The sequence below is a fragment of the Astyanax mexicanus genome, chromosome 9 (assembly GCF_023375975.1).
Source record: "Astyanax mexicanus isolate ESR-SI-001 chromosome 9, AstMex3_surface, whole genome shotgun sequence".
NCBI lineage: Eukaryota > Metazoa > Chordata > Actinopteri > Characiformes > Acestrorhamphidae > Astyanax > Astyanax mexicanus.
Genome location: NC_064416.1, coordinates 43,912,533 through 43,928,203, shown reverse-complemented (window position 1 = coordinate 43,928,203; position 15,671 = coordinate 43,912,533). Strand labels below are relative to the sequence as shown.

Genomic DNA, 15,671 nt, shown 5'->3' with positions numbered 1-15,671 from the left:
TAGTCAATAGTCAGGCACAGCAATAAAGTCCCTCACATGATTCTTTCTGATTGCAAACTATTTATTTGCTTGTGTGTGTGTGTGTGTGTGTTCTTTACAGATATTGATGAGTGTGAGCGTAACCCGTTGCTGTGTCGAGGTGGAGATTGCATCAACACAGAGGGAAGTTTCCGCTGCCAGTGCCCGCCTGGCCACGAGATCGCACCCGACGGCTCGGCCTGCCTCGGTAAGTGTGGTGTGTTTGTGTGTGTGTGTGTGTGTGTGTGTGTGGCATGTTCCAAACCTCTAATTTAATCTACAAATCTCTCTTCAATATATTCTGCAGCTTTTAAAACAGTACTGCAGTTACTCCTATCTTCTCTTCTGCTGTCTTTTTTTTCTCTTTTATTCTCTCTTCTGCTGCTTTCTGTTCATCTCTCTCTCTCTCTCTCTGGAATTGTGTGTGTGTTGTTTATGTGTGTTATTTGCTGTGCTTTTTCCTGCAGATATTAACGAGTGTGAGCTGAGTGATAAGCTGTGTCGGAACGGACAGTGTGTGAACATGATCGGGCGCTACCAGTGTTCCTGTAACACCGGCTACAAGTCCACACAGGACCTGCTCTCCTGCGTAGGTGAGATGGTCAAACACCCTTTTCCTGACCACTACTTTACAATCAGACAGCATCAGGAAATATCATAAACATTATATTATACATAGTATATCATATAGATCACCAGGGCTGGACTGAGACAAAAAATCGGCCCTGGCATTTAGACCGGCCCCTCATAATTAGCAGAGCACAACCGACTTGTAATTTATGTTTGTGGGGTTACAGAGATGCATAATGTACCATCAGCATATTCAATATAAGAAGTTTATTGTCTATTATTAACTACGCCATTTTTGTCTGCTCTGTGTAGTTCAATTGATTCTTTATCCTTTTTATTGAAATCATATCTAATATATATATTATTATTATTATATATATATATATATATATATATATATATATATATATATATTTTTTTTTTTTTTTAATTCTCTGATACAACAGTTCAATTCTAATTTTTCCTCCTTTAAACTGTATCAGGCAACAAACAAGACATTCTGTATAGCTTTACCATTATCACTTTATAATAAAAATTGAACTTTAGTATAATCATGTTTTTTTTGGGGGGGATGGAATGTTTAATGGAGCTCTTTTTTGCTTCAAACCAGGGTTTTCTCCTACTCTCATCATAAGAGGATTTTTTGATCTAGGTGGAACAAACAAACATTGAGCCTGATTGTGGTGCTTTATTAAAAACTAAAACAACAGCATTACTTTAACTACAAATATTGTTTTTTCCAAATAACTGGATGCATTTTAGTGTTTGGGTTCTTTTTAAAAAAAATATCAGCTTTAGATTTATAAAATTCAATTATATTAGTGCTGTCAATCACTTATCAGAGAGAGAGAGAGAGAGAGCGAGCAAGCAAGGAAGAGAGAGAGAGAGAGACAGTCAGAGAGAGAAAGAAAGAGAGAGCGCGCGTGCACGATTAAGCGAGGTAGAGAGAGAGAGAGAGAGAGACAGTACGAGCGCGTTTCCAGTCCCATACGCTCAGAGCAAACCACGCAGAGAAAGGGTGTGGCCGCTTTCTTCCTATATCCTGATTGGTTCAGTCCACTGTCTATATTGAAGATGGGCCAATGGGCCGCCCCCTCTAACTTGTGGGCCGGTCTCTTAGGAAAAAAAGGAAGAAAAACAATCAGCATCCAGATTACCAGTCCAGCCCTGTAGATCACTGATTTACAAATCTGCATTTTGTAGTGTTTTTTTTGTAGTGGTGGATATCTACCACAGCAGTCAATGCACTATAGTGCTACACAGCAGAAATAATGAGCAGGGGATTTCAGAGGTGCTCGGAGGAGCTCTATTCTTCCATGTGGTATTAACTGAGACTTCTCAGCAATCATTTACTTTCTACTTTTTACATTTGCGTAATTTTGGCATGAAAATAATACAAACATATTTTTACATTCTTTTCTGACAAATACAGAAATTGTCCTCAAGCATGTAAACAAAAGAGCAAACCATTCAAAACAGTGACTCCACCCATATCAAATTCAGAAACTTGTGTATCCTTTTTTTAAGTTTTTTTTTTATTTTAAGGATTTCTTACTGTTTAAAGAGGCTGATGGTGAAGATGTGGTTCAGCTCTGTGCAGCATTACTGCTCATGAGTTTAATGTTATGTATTCTATTACTAAATTTGCAATTGTCATGATCAGGCAGATCTCAAACTCGTGCAGATGCAAATTAGTATCTTCATTATAAAAACGAGCAATACAAAGAGTAATAAGGATATGCAGGGTCAATAACGGTAAACGGTAAACAGGAGCCAACAGGAAATAACATATCGTACCAAATGTGAATAACAGTCAAGGGTTTAAATACAGGGTATAACAAAGTGACAAAGGGCAGGTAAAAATCAAGTCAAGGTACACGGAAAAAAACACTCATAAATGATAATAGTTAAGAGCAGGGAAGAAATGCACTGTAATGCAGGATGAACCAATTCAAAACTCAGCATACAGCAAAAGTTTTAAGCAGGCTTTAATACTGAATCCCCAGGTGTTCAGTATTCTGGTGATTAGCTTCCTGGAGATGCCGTGTGCAGAGTGATCATGTGATCATGTGAGTGCGTGCTGTCATGGTGAGGAGCGTTCTGGGTAATCTAGCCCGGAGACTGAAGATTGCAGCTAGCTTTCAACACCAGGCATGACAGTAATATAATAAATTATAATGATATTTACAGACACACTTCGTTAAGTAGTATAATAAATGATAAAATCATTTGAACAGCCTAAATTATCTGAGAACAGTTTACTTTTGCCCACTTAAGCCCCCCTGGTCCCCTGGTACGGCTCCCTCTGCAGGAGGCATCACATTACAGAACAATAACCCATTCAAAGACCAAAAATTATTGCTGGCACACAACTGATTCAAATTTTAGGTTAATCTGATGTACCTGATGTAATTCAAATAGCAAAAAATTCATAACTTATAGTTTACCTTAATATATAAATCAATAGTTCTATGGAATGTAAAACATTTAATTAAAGCATTTATAATGAGCTAGCTTTATCTACATAATTAACCCAGCACTCCTACATTGTGTAAATGAGGTAAAAGTAAAAGACTGGGCGCAGAGAGCGGACGCAAATGTGAGTATTTAAATTAAACAGAAATAAACCAAAATAAACATATAGCAAGATAAATAAACAGACAGACAGGGTAACTATGAGAACTACAGATTACACAAAAACTGAAAACAAAGAAAAAACTACAACCTAAAAGCCGTAAATTGGTCAAGAACCAACAAACGAACTCTGAAAACACAGGGGCTTGAATACACAATATAGGAAACAGGAAACACCCGTGAACAGGTAATGAGGGGGCGGAGCTTCAAATTAACAAAGGTGGGAGCACTGAAGACATGAGAGGGCCACAAAGAGGGCCACAATGTGCTTAGGAAAGGTAAAAAAACAGACAGGAGGGCAGGAAAAACACAGAGACAGTAAGGAGAGACACAGAACAGGACACAGAGAATGTGACAGACACACGTTTACTCACTGTCCTGTAGTGATGCTCTCAGGATGTTCTGTATATATGTTACTTAGGGACTTCATGAATTAAAATGACTAAAAAAAGTGCCACAAGGAGCTTTACAAACCTTTTTTTGTAAGGGTCTGTGACACAACACCAAGAGACCACATACAACACCAAGGGCTCGTTTTGGGATAAATGTTTTTTTTTTTAAATAGTATTTAATTTTTTTTATAGTTTTACCCCTAATTTAACCCCTGGGTACCTGCGTAACATGAGCAAATGTTATTTTTTTCTTTAGTTAACTAGTTCTGTATAATAGAGTCCTACATAGATTTTCAGTTTTTTTTAAAGGAAACAGAGGTCAATTCCAACACAGTAATTTATGACAGTAAAGCAGGAGCAGGAATAATGCTGCTGCACACATTCTCTCAGGACAGTTTTAGCTGTGATAGATTACAGGTTATATGATGCCAACTGGCAGGTACTAAAACTTCTCGTGCTTCTCGTTCTCTCTCTCTCTCTCTCTCTCCTCTCTCTCTCCTCTCTCTCTCTCTCTCCTCTCTGTCTCTTTTTCTCTCCTCTCTCTGTCTTTTTCTGTATCTTAGACATTGATGAGTGCACTATCCTGAACGGAGGCTGTGAGACCACCTGCACAAACTCAGAGGGGAGCTATGAGTGTAGCTGCCGTCGTGGCTACGCACTAATGCCGGACCAACGCAGCTGCACTGGTCAGAACTCAGACTCACACACTTACACGCACACGCACACACGCGCACACACTCACACACTCACACACTCACACACTGAACATATGATGACTGAACCATGCTGTAGGATAATGCCAGGTGCACACTACACGACTATTCGTGCTGTAATCACGAGTCCTTCAGTGGTTGAGACTTTCACATTATATAACTGATCAGCAGCACAGGGTCACAAATTATACGATTTTTTAATGTGGGAAATCACCAACTCACCTGGCTGCTCTCCAGAAACACAAATATCACGAGAACACACCAGAACTAAACACACAAGAACTAGTGATGTCATGCTAGAGAATTTCTATAGAGGAGAATACGCACTTAAAGTGAGTCCAACCTGAACGAGTTCATATGAAGTTTATAAATGTCCGATCAGTTTTATACTGAAATATGTACTTATATCCTTAACAGAGAACTATATCAAATGTTTCAATACCAGAAACATTCTTTTTTTAGCATTTTAAACTCCACTTATAAGACTTTTAAACTTCATGCTCTGCCTATATCTTTAGGATCAGCTCGGCAACCAATCAGCTCACAGTATCAGTAATGCTAGTGCTTTACAGTGTACAGTGTTTTTTAGATAAACTAAAATATATAGGCACACTTTATTTGTTTTTTGTTGATAAAACTAAAGAAATATTATTATTTTTAATTTAAAGTTTTTATTTTTTAGCTCCATTCACCCCATTCATTTAGCACTAATGGTTTAACAGAGTTTAACATTCATTTACTGATATAACAGGTCAAATAACAAAGTAGTGTGAACCTGGTATTAGTGGACTGATTTTCAGGCCCGCTAATGAATCACAAATAATGTCTCATTTTTAGACTCATCTTTTAGCATTGTATTATTATTATTATTATTATTATTATTATTATTTTTATCATATGTTGCAACTCTAATAAGCGTCACTGAAAAATAAATCATGATTTGTGTATATTGGGACTCTATGAAAACTGCATGAAAAGAAAAGGTCATCCAGGGAATTTGCTGTGGCATGTGTAAATAGTCAAGCTCTTAGTGTTTGAAATTGTGATTTATTATGTGTATTTTAGCATCTGTATGTTGATTTTTTTAACTGTATGTATTAGCATTAATTTTTATTTGTTGTGTTATATTACATATATTATTTTAGCATATTTTAAAGGTCTTATTCCGTCGTTTTTTAAATCATTTTAAACAGTCTAGTTGTGTCTCTAGTATGAATCGATACAATGTGAGCTGTGTTTTGTGATAAAAAGTGTTCAGGCGTTTCTGTATAGCCCTGCTTTAGTTCACTAAATTAGAGGTCTCTAAAGAAAGACAGGTTTCGGCTCTTGCTCATGAATATTCATTCATGCATATATATCGCCTCTGATTGCATTCACCCCACAGTCAATTTTACAGCTCTAAAACTTAAAGTACAAAATGTTTTCAGAGATGCAACCTTAGTTATAAAGAGTGTTAGTTAAAGTTAACCCTTAAACTTCACTTAACATGGTAAACAGAGCTGTAAGCTCCTCCTTAGCTGTAGCTCCTCCTGCTGTAGCCCAGGTTCAGCTCTGTCTCAGGGCGGTCCTGAGCTGAGGTGGGGGAGGCTATGAACTCACTGGTCGATGTAAACACCCTAACCTAAACGTCTCTCTGATCAACTTGTATTTCTGAGGATTTTCTTTTCTTAGCTACTGCAGACAGTGGCGGCTGAAGAACAGTTTCACATGCAGCAATAATATACAACTCAGAGGGACCTATAGTATTTCACAAAGAACAAGAAAAAAAGTGGATTTTAGAAGAAGGAGACCTTAAAAGGCTTTTAAAAAAGTACATTTTAATATGTGTGTCCAAAGATATCGACGAGTGTGAGGACAGTCCTGATATCTGTGACGGAGGCCAGTGTACCAACATCCCAGGAGAATACCAGTGTCTCTGCTTTGATGGCTTCATGTCCTCTGAAGATTTGAAAACGTGCCTTGGTAAATTATTCATACACACACACACACACACTAACACACACACACACACACACACATACACACACACACACACACACACACATTGAATGCATCACCACTGTTATAATGTCTCTCTAAAATAAATGTTATTACGGAAATTAATGTACTAATTTCTGTTCATTCATTCATTTTGATACATTCCTGTACAAACTAAAAGAATTTCCATGTTGTATAATGTGCTGTATTTGTGTGTTTATTGTTTATTGTTTTATTTGGATCCTCATTCAATAGCAGCTATTCTTCCTGAGGTCCAACTAATACCTCATACATAAATATAAATCACACGTCATAGTTAAATGCACATAACAAATAAGAAAAGTTCTATACTAATAAATGAATTTTACAACACAATAAACAATTAAAACAAAAAGAAAGACAAGTACAACATATATGTGTGTACTAGATGTACACAAATTTATACAGAATACATACACAAAATAATAATAGTAGGAATAAGAAACGTTTTAAGACAATAACTGGTGTGACTGATAATTACTATTTTAAATCCATCCCTTATAGTTCCCATTCTGCATGTGGACAGATATTCATCTATCGTCCATGTCTTTTAGATGATGTTTTTTAATTAGTTTTTTTAAACCTTGTTTTGCTATTAGTGTTCAGTAGTGGATCAGGTGAGCAGTTTCACTCTTTAATGGCTCTGTAAATGACTGTTTTACACATGTAATTGCTTTTAGCTCTTGGTGGTATAAAGTATTTTTTTGTGGAGTATCTGGTAGTATTAGTTTCTCTCTGTGTTATTTTTTGTAATTGATCATAGGTTTTATGCAGAAATTAAATCAAATTTAATTTCATTAAAACACTTAGTAAGTTACCTCTCTCTTCATCTGTCTCTCTCTCTCACACACACACTCATGCTGCTACTGGTCCACTCCTAAAACTCGCTTTTAACTTAAAAAGCATCAAAGATACCCTGATATAATAAAGTAAAACAAACAAAAAATAATAATATTAAAATGATTAATAATAAGCAAAACAACAACAAACATTTTAAAATGAATGAAAAAACAATGGCCCACTAGATATTTTAGAACAATAGTGTTCTTTATGAATCTTCAACCTTCAGCCACTTTAGCTCCTTGTACATTTTATTTATGTTTGTTCTGTATGGAGTCGATAAAGCCATTCTTGCTGCCTTATTCTGCATTATCTGTAATTTTGTTGCACAGTAATCTAGGTTGAATAAATCTAAATATTGTATGGCTATTTTTAATGTTTTATTTGTACAAAATTGTCTCATCTTCATATTACTGGTAATTTTTTTTTCCATTTTTGTTACAATGTTTTAATTTGTTTTCCCCATCATAGTGTATTGTTTAATTTATTGTGTGTGTGTGTGTGTGTGTGTATTTAAAGACGTGGACGAGTGTGAGCTGAACCCAAACATCTGTCTGAGTGGAAAGTGTGAGAACACTAAAGGCTCGTTCATCTGCCACTGTGACCTGGGCTACTCCGTCAGAAAGGGCACGACTGGCTGCACAGGTGAGTCACCTGCCCACATGCACACACACACAGAGGCCATGAATACTCATTCATGGGTTGATGTAGACACGATGCATTTCCTGATCGACTCGTTTTTCTCATTATTTTCTTTTATTAGCTACTGCAGACAAGAGAGGCTGAGAAACTATTTCATGTGCAGCATCCATATACAACTCAAGAGAGATCTATAGTATTTCACAAAGAACAAGAAAAATAGATTTTTGGTGGAAGGACACCTTTAATAAATTTCCTAAGTCACAACATTTTTGGAATGTGAAATTGATGTATATTAACAAAGAAAAGTTAAAAAGAGACATAAACATAAAATATCTTGGGTTATGCTGTCTGCAATCATATATAAGTCAATGTAAATGTGGGAGACACTGTACATATTTTTATTTGAGCTTTCAATGCTCTAAATGTAAGGTTTTCCCTCTCATTTAAGGTTGTATATCAGGGAGAATTTCCGAGTGTTCTTTTATTTATATATATATATATATATATATATATATATATATATATATATATATATATATATATATATATATATATATATATATATATATATAGTGGTGGATATTCAAGTAACAGAAGTTCTACACAAAATCTCTGAGTCTGGATTAAGTGAAAAAAAATTTCCCGTTTCCTAGTGTGTTTCTCCAGTAGTTTTTCGTCACGTGTGTGTAATTTGTAGCTCCGCCCCTCGTTAAATGTCTCCCCAGGTGTTCAGTGTTTTACGTTACTATATAGTACCCTTTTGTCTATGTTTATCCGTCGGTCTTTGCGCCTTCCTCTGTCGTTTGTCTTGCCACGTTTCTATAGTTTGTTCACGGTTTTCGTCACGCTCAGTTTATCTCTTGTTTATTTCTAGTTCCTCGTTTATCACGTTTATTCCCTTGTTTATTCCTTGTTTTGTACAGATTTACGTATTTATCCTTGTATATATTCCCTTGCCCTGTTTAGTTATTATTCTGTTTATCGTTACTCCCTGTTTGTTTGTTTATGTACATATTTATATTCATTATTCCCCTGTTTGTTTGTTTATCTGTTATTTATTAAAGTCTGTCTTACCCGCGTATAAGTCCGCCTCCCGTCTCCTCTGCTTCCACGTCTGTTCCCCCTTTTGTTACATATATATATATATACTATATATATATATATATATATATATAGGCAAGTAGACATGCTGTCAGTGAGAGAAAAAAATATATCTATAAAAAAGGAGCACTGTTTTGGGTGTGTATAATAAACCCAGTGAAACACATGCGCAAACATACACACTCCTCCATCTGGACAATGACATTTAGTGTGTGTGTGTGTGTGTGTGTGTGTGTACTGGGAGGTCCACCATTGAAAGTTAATGGGGATGATGTCATCATTAAAACGTGATGGTCAGTGGGTGGATCTGAATCATGAACACAGCCTATACACAAACACACACTTTCTAGACAAATAGACAAGAACAGCAAAAGCTTGATAATAACAGACTGAAATATGTTTTTCCAACTTGATGAGGATTAGAGAAAAATCCAACATTTATCCTTCATTCCAAATTATTATACAAGTGATATTTTTCTCAGATGGTCAATGCAAATGACAGGCAGTATAATGTTTTAAGTCGTGACTGAACCCGTATCCAGTATAAATCCAATTTTATTAAACAAATCTTCCAATGATAACTTTAAAAAAAAAAAACTCAAATTGCACTGTTCCAAATTATTAAGCACAACAGAGTTTCAAAACACTTTACGTATACATTACTAAAATCACATTTACTAAAATCAAAAGATATTTCAATCAAAAACATTTGGAGGTTGGGGGTTGGACAATGAAACCAAAACACCTGTCATTTTAGTGCGGGAGGTTTCATGGCTAAATTGGAGCATCCTGGTGGCCAATCTTCAAGAGGAAGCTGTCTGAAAGGGATGTTCGGGTGCTAATCCGGATTGTATCTAAAAAACATAAAACCACGGCTGATCAAATCACGCAGAATACAATGTGCACCTCAACTCTCCTGTTTCCACCAGAACTGTCCGTCACCACAATAAATGATTGAGCTCTAAAACCAGGTGTTTCAGTTCCTGTACGTTTTGGAGAGTTTCTGCTTGAATTTCTTTGCATGATGTCAGAATAGCCTCCCAGAGCTGCTGTTTTGATGTGAAATGCCTCCCACCCTTTGCTTGATAATACTCCAAAGGTTCCTTTATAGGGTTGAGTTTAGGAAGCTTCTCTCCTTTTAAGCCCATTGCAGCCAATCACACAGAGGTATTCTCTGCAGCATGAGATGGTGGATTGTCATACATGAAGATGATTTTGCTTCCGCCTCCTCCTTGCTGACGTCCCAGCCTTGTTGGAACATGGTGGCCATCCACCCACCGTCCACTACTCCATCCATTTGGACCATTTAGGGTTAATGCACAGCACTGTTTGGAAATTCGTCTTTATGTATGTTTGGTTCACTGCAACCATTTCTGCATTAAGCTCTGGTTAGGGGAGGGTGAATAGTGGGTTTATGCACCACAGCAAGCCTTTGAAGGATCTACACCTTGGGGATTTGCGAGACTTTATTGCCTTTATTTGCAAGAATCCATCTGCGCTCTGAATCAGCCACAAATCTCTTCACAGTATGATGATTCAGCTTAAGTTTTCATAAAATATCTTATGTTTTCATAACTTGTCCAAGTCATTGCACTATTTAATGCTTTTAAGCTGCAGAGAGATTCTTTCCCATATTGCTTGAAACCTGTGGCCTGCTTGATAATGTAGAACAGTTTCATAGTTGAGACAGGACTCAGACATGTACAGATGCAGATAATTCGTTTATTAAAAATAAACAACGTTACAGGATTGGTCAAAGACGGAAAAAGTGTAATCACAGCAAACAGGAACCACGTAGACAAAAGCATACCATAAACAGGGACAGTCCAGAGAATAATACACAGGAAATCCAGCAGCATAATACCACCAGCAAGATAATCCAATAAGCAAAACACGATAAACAGTCCAGGTCAAACACAGTAATTCCACAATCAGAGGTACAGGCAAAAATCGGCATCGAAAAAAACAAAAAGCAAGGTCATACATGAACGAAAAACAATCACAGAGAAAATAACGCTTTGTAAAGTGGATAAACCAAACAATACTCGGCACATGTGTGCGTGGAGTGTCCTTTTATAGTGCAGGTAATCAGTATTCGGGACTTCCTGGAGGACGCAGGTGAGGTGTCATGTGATCGGGTGTGTGTGTGATGTCAGCGGGTGGTGCGTTCTGGGTAGTGTAGTTGTTTAACTGAAAACCTCCGTTAGAGCTGAGTGTGGAAGAAACAGGAGCGCTTTCAGCACCAGACATGACAAACTGACAAACAGTGCATTTTGAGTTTTTATTAAAAAAAAAAACTTCAATAAAATTAATAAAATTAGATTTATACTTAACGGGTCATGACTTAAAATTATACTGACTGTCATTTGAACATTTAGGAAAATCTGAGAAAAATATCACTTGCATAAAAAATTGGAACATGGTGTACAGTTTAAACACAGAAAGCAGGTAATGGTTACAGAGAAAAAGGGGGATGAAGTAAGACAGAGAAAGGGGTAAAAGTAAGAAAGTAAGAAAGAGCAGGGAGTGTGTGAGCAGAGCAGCATGTTAGCAGGTCACACTCGTCTTCCACTGGCAGCCACGAGGCTCCTGGCTTCCATTAGTGATCGGCCTGTATTACTCACACACGCTCACCATCAAACCAGTCCAAGCTTGACAAATACAAAATCCGTCCAAACTCCAAAACACTGATGGAGAACACCCCCTAAAACCCACACACACACACACTCGTTCCTCTCCCCCACAGAGCACTCATGTTTTTCCCATTCCTTCGGAAGCGCCCCATGAGAGACTCTGGGTAACGAGCGTCCCACTCCGAGTCACCATTCTGGAATTCTGACTCTTTGAACATGGAGGAATTCTGCACGCTGCTGGGAAAAGGAGCCACGTGTTTGGAGAAGCTCCAGGATCAGAGCCGGCATGTGAGGCTGCTCCACTCTCAGACATTCACTTTACAAGTCTTGGTGGTTAGTTTAGGTTTTTTGCTCACATCTGTTCTCTCTATCATAAAAATTCACATTATTGTGTATAAATTAAGCCTGGATAATAGATTGATTTAATCAGATACCTGCAATATCCGATTACACAGTTTGCAGTATCTTTGCTCTGCTGATATAATGAGAAAAAAAAAATTTAGTCTGAACTTTCTTTACTAGTGGTGCACATTTTTTTTTATTTTTAGGCCAATTGTCCCACCCATTCAGCTGCTACTCAGCTGTATATCCCCCATCACTAGTAATGCCACAACACAAGGAAGGTGAAGACAAGCACACGCCTCCACCGACACATGTGAAGTCAGACTCTGTCTCTTTTAGAACTGCTGCTGATGCAGCATTTGTGCACTTGAAGGAAAGCGCAGCGACTTGGTTCTGATACATCAGCTCACAGACGCAGCCTTGTGCTGATCCACATCACCCTAGAAATGAGGAGTGGAAAGAGCATCATCTACCCACCCAGAGAGAGCAAAGGCCAATTGTGCTCTCTCAAGGCTCTGGTTGCCGATGGCAAGCTGCATGACTAGGACTCGACCAGCAATCTAACAATCTAGCCTTAGACCACTGGACCACTCAGTGACCCTTACTGAAAAGAATGCTCACCTTAGCAAATGCGGTACGCAAGTGATCTTCGGAAACAGCATATTCCCAAAAGATAATAACACACACACACAAACAAACACACACACACACAAAATAGATAATTAAGCAATAATACATGAGAGGGAGTAAAATAACATGTAATACTGGCATTGCTGTGCTGCAGTCCTGCCAATATCATACGTTTTAGCAGGAACCTCAAGCTTGTAGCTGTGCTGTCAGCTAGCTTGTTGCTAAGTTAGCATGGTGGCCTCTATTTTCGGCCATTTCAGTGAAAATTGTGGAAATCTATGCTTAATGTGAATAAATATAAGAGCTTTAGGGTGCATTACCGGCTGATAATGTCCCTCATAAAACGCCTCTCAGCCAATCACATTGCAGGGTCAGAACTATTATGTGGCCCAAAACAAATGATAGCGACCGGCTTCCTGGGAACCACAAGTCCTCTGGAAGCTAGATGAGCCAAAATGGTTCTGCCACCAGCTTTGTAACCTTTTCCAGACTGATCTGATTTTTTTTTTATCTGCTTCATGTTGTCAGACAGGATCTAATTAAGTGATTTCTTAATTGTACAGGGCTGGTAGTAGTCAGTAAATTCAGTAACTAGTAAAATTGAACACAGCGTTCTAAAAAAATCTCAATTAATTTATAGGGGGCAAACCCTTTTTTCACAAAAGCATACATTAAAGAAAATGTAAAAAGTGCTTTGTATGTTTACTCAGGTAATATTTGTCTGATATGTCTGAAGTTTCATAGACATCACTACTGCTGAAATTAAGTAAACTAAAGAGAGCATTGTGTAAATTGTGCTCATGTGGAAACTGCTACCCATGATGTGTTTTAAATTGCTATAGCAGGAGATTCTGTGACTTTCCCAGACGGACTGAATCATTGATCTGATCTGATGCTAATGAGTCTCTGCATTAGGCCTGATTTTCTGTACTCTTTCAGAATATGACATAGCTGTAATTGTAGATTAATGAAAGAGGGCTTATTTAAACAACACATTTTCTACAGGCACGCCATTGCTGCATGTTTATCAAAGTCATATTTCGAGGAAATGAACATTCCAAGAGCCTCAAATATGTCCCCGATTACAGCTAACCAGATCCTTCTTTGGAAGGCAATTAACCCAAGACAAGCTTGTCAGGAGCCTGTGTGTGTGTGTGTGTGTGTGTATATGTGTGTTTATACGCATATGTTTGTGTGTCACAGAGATTAATCAATCATTGTTATCTCCTTTAGAACTTTAATTGGTTATGAAAGCAGGTCAGATCGTTGTGAAATCAGTGGCTGGGAGGTTCTGGGGTTGCTGATCCTCAGGGCTTTAGGGGGCAGTCATCAGCATGAGACCCAACACAGACATACAGTATGTAGGGTCATTGTTCTTGCCTCATGCTTTGTGTGTTTCTAATGTTTGGGAAACTGTAGACCCATGCCCTGTTTTGCTCTAATTACAGCATGATCTGGATGGAAAGAGGTGTCACTGACTCCTTCTCATTCTGTCTGAAAGAAGGCAGCAGAGTTCATTCTCCAAAATACTCTCTACCAAAACTACTGGGGCTAATTCAAACAAACTCTATTTTAAGGGTTTATTTCTTTTATTGTTGATGATTATGGTTTACAGCCAATGAAAGCCAAAAATCAGTGTCTCAGAAATTTAAAATACTATATAAGACCAATTGGTACTTTTGGCAGTGTGGGCAGTGTGCCAAGTCCTGCTGGAAAATGAAATCTGCATCTCTGTAAAAGTTGTCAGTAGCAGAGGGAAGCATGAAGTGCTGTAAGATTTTGTGAGGAAACAAAACTGCACTGACTTTAGACTTGATAATAAAACACAGTGGATCAACACCAGCAGATGACATGAGTCTCCAAACCATCTCTGATCATCAGTAAATTTTACATTTCATTTGTAAATCAAGGGAGCAGAGTCTGGAGGAAGAGTGGAGAGACACACAGTCCAAGCTGCTCGAGGTCTAGTGGGAAGTTTCCACCAATCAGTGATGGTTTGGAGAGACATGTCATCTGCTAGTGTTGATCCACTGTGTTTTATTATCAAGTCTAAAGTCAGTGCAGTTTTGTTTTCCAAAATCTTACAGAACTTCATGCTTCTTCCCTCTGCTACTGACAACTTTTATGGAGATGCAGATTTCATTCTCCAGCAGGATTTGGCACACTGCCCACACTGATACCAAAAGTACCAATTGGTCTTATATAATATTCTAATGTTTTGAAACACTGATTTTTGGGTCATAATCAACAATAAAAGAAATAAATGCTTAAAATAGATCACCCCATGTGTAATATATCTATATAATATATTAGTTTCACTTTTTAAACTGAATTACTGAAATAAAGTAATTTTCCAATGATATTTAAATTTTTTAGATAAACTAGTCATGAGCTTTGCCAATGGAGACTCTCTAAGAGCAAAGGGAATCAAGGCTGAAGGGAATAAAGATTTAAAAGCAAAACCTTCATAAGAAAATGAAGAAGAAGAACCCCTGAAAGGAACAAATACTCAAAAGAAGAAGCTGCATAAGAACATGAGGAAGACTCACTGACAGCAACCCAGTTTCAGAACCACAAGAAAGAACCAGTGAGAGAAATCAGAAGAAAGAGACTCAAAAGAAGAACCTTCTTTAGAACATGAAAAAAAAAAAAAAACACTTTCACTGTTTGAGTTAAATGCAGTTTGATGTGTTTGTGCATTCTTTGGGAATTATGTGTTCTAATGACTGGTCAGATTATAAGAAGCACAGAGAGAGAGAATTTGTCGGGACACAAATTGCTGACTGATTCATGAACACAGACTCTCGTATTTGATGAATCAGACTACCTGCAGGTCTGTAGAAAACAGCGGCACAAGGAATCAGTTAGAATTGATTCATGTTTATGAGTCAGTGTTCTCAGAGGAGTTCTAAAAATACATTTTAAATAAAAGAAATATGTCTGTTATATTTTGTAATTTACTGATGAGACTAGAGACTCGTCAGAGAAAGTACAAAAACAGTGATACTGCAAAAAATACATTGTTATGATGGTTGATGCTTTGCTACATCTGGAACCTCACAATTCTTGTTGTTTTTACTTGCTCTTGACTTTTTAACTTTTAAGATTTGTCAATACAGTTTTTACAGAAACGTTGTTTT

General features: G+C 37.4%; 1 protein-coding gene across 2 annotated transcripts in view; it reads left to right on the top strand.

Annotated features, from left to right (window-relative positions):
• Positions 1-15,671, top strand: part of fbn1 (fibrillin 1) — a 185,606-nt gene that overhangs the window by 92,210 nt on the left and 77,725 nt on the right. Inside the window, exons 28-32 of one of the 2 annotated variants that reach the window (XM_049483383.1) lie at positions 101-226; positions 486-611; positions 4,178-4,300; positions 6,164-6,289; positions 7,703-7,828. The exons of the other annotated variant lie outside the window; for it this stretch is intronic. Of the exons in view, the coding sequence (XP_049339340.1) occupies positions 101-226; positions 486-611; positions 4,178-4,300; positions 6,164-6,289; positions 7,703-7,828 (627 nt within the window). The remainder of the gene's footprint in view (positions 1-100; positions 227-485; positions 612-4,177; positions 4,301-6,163; positions 6,290-7,702; positions 7,829-15,671) is intronic. 2 annotated transcript variants of the gene reach the window in all.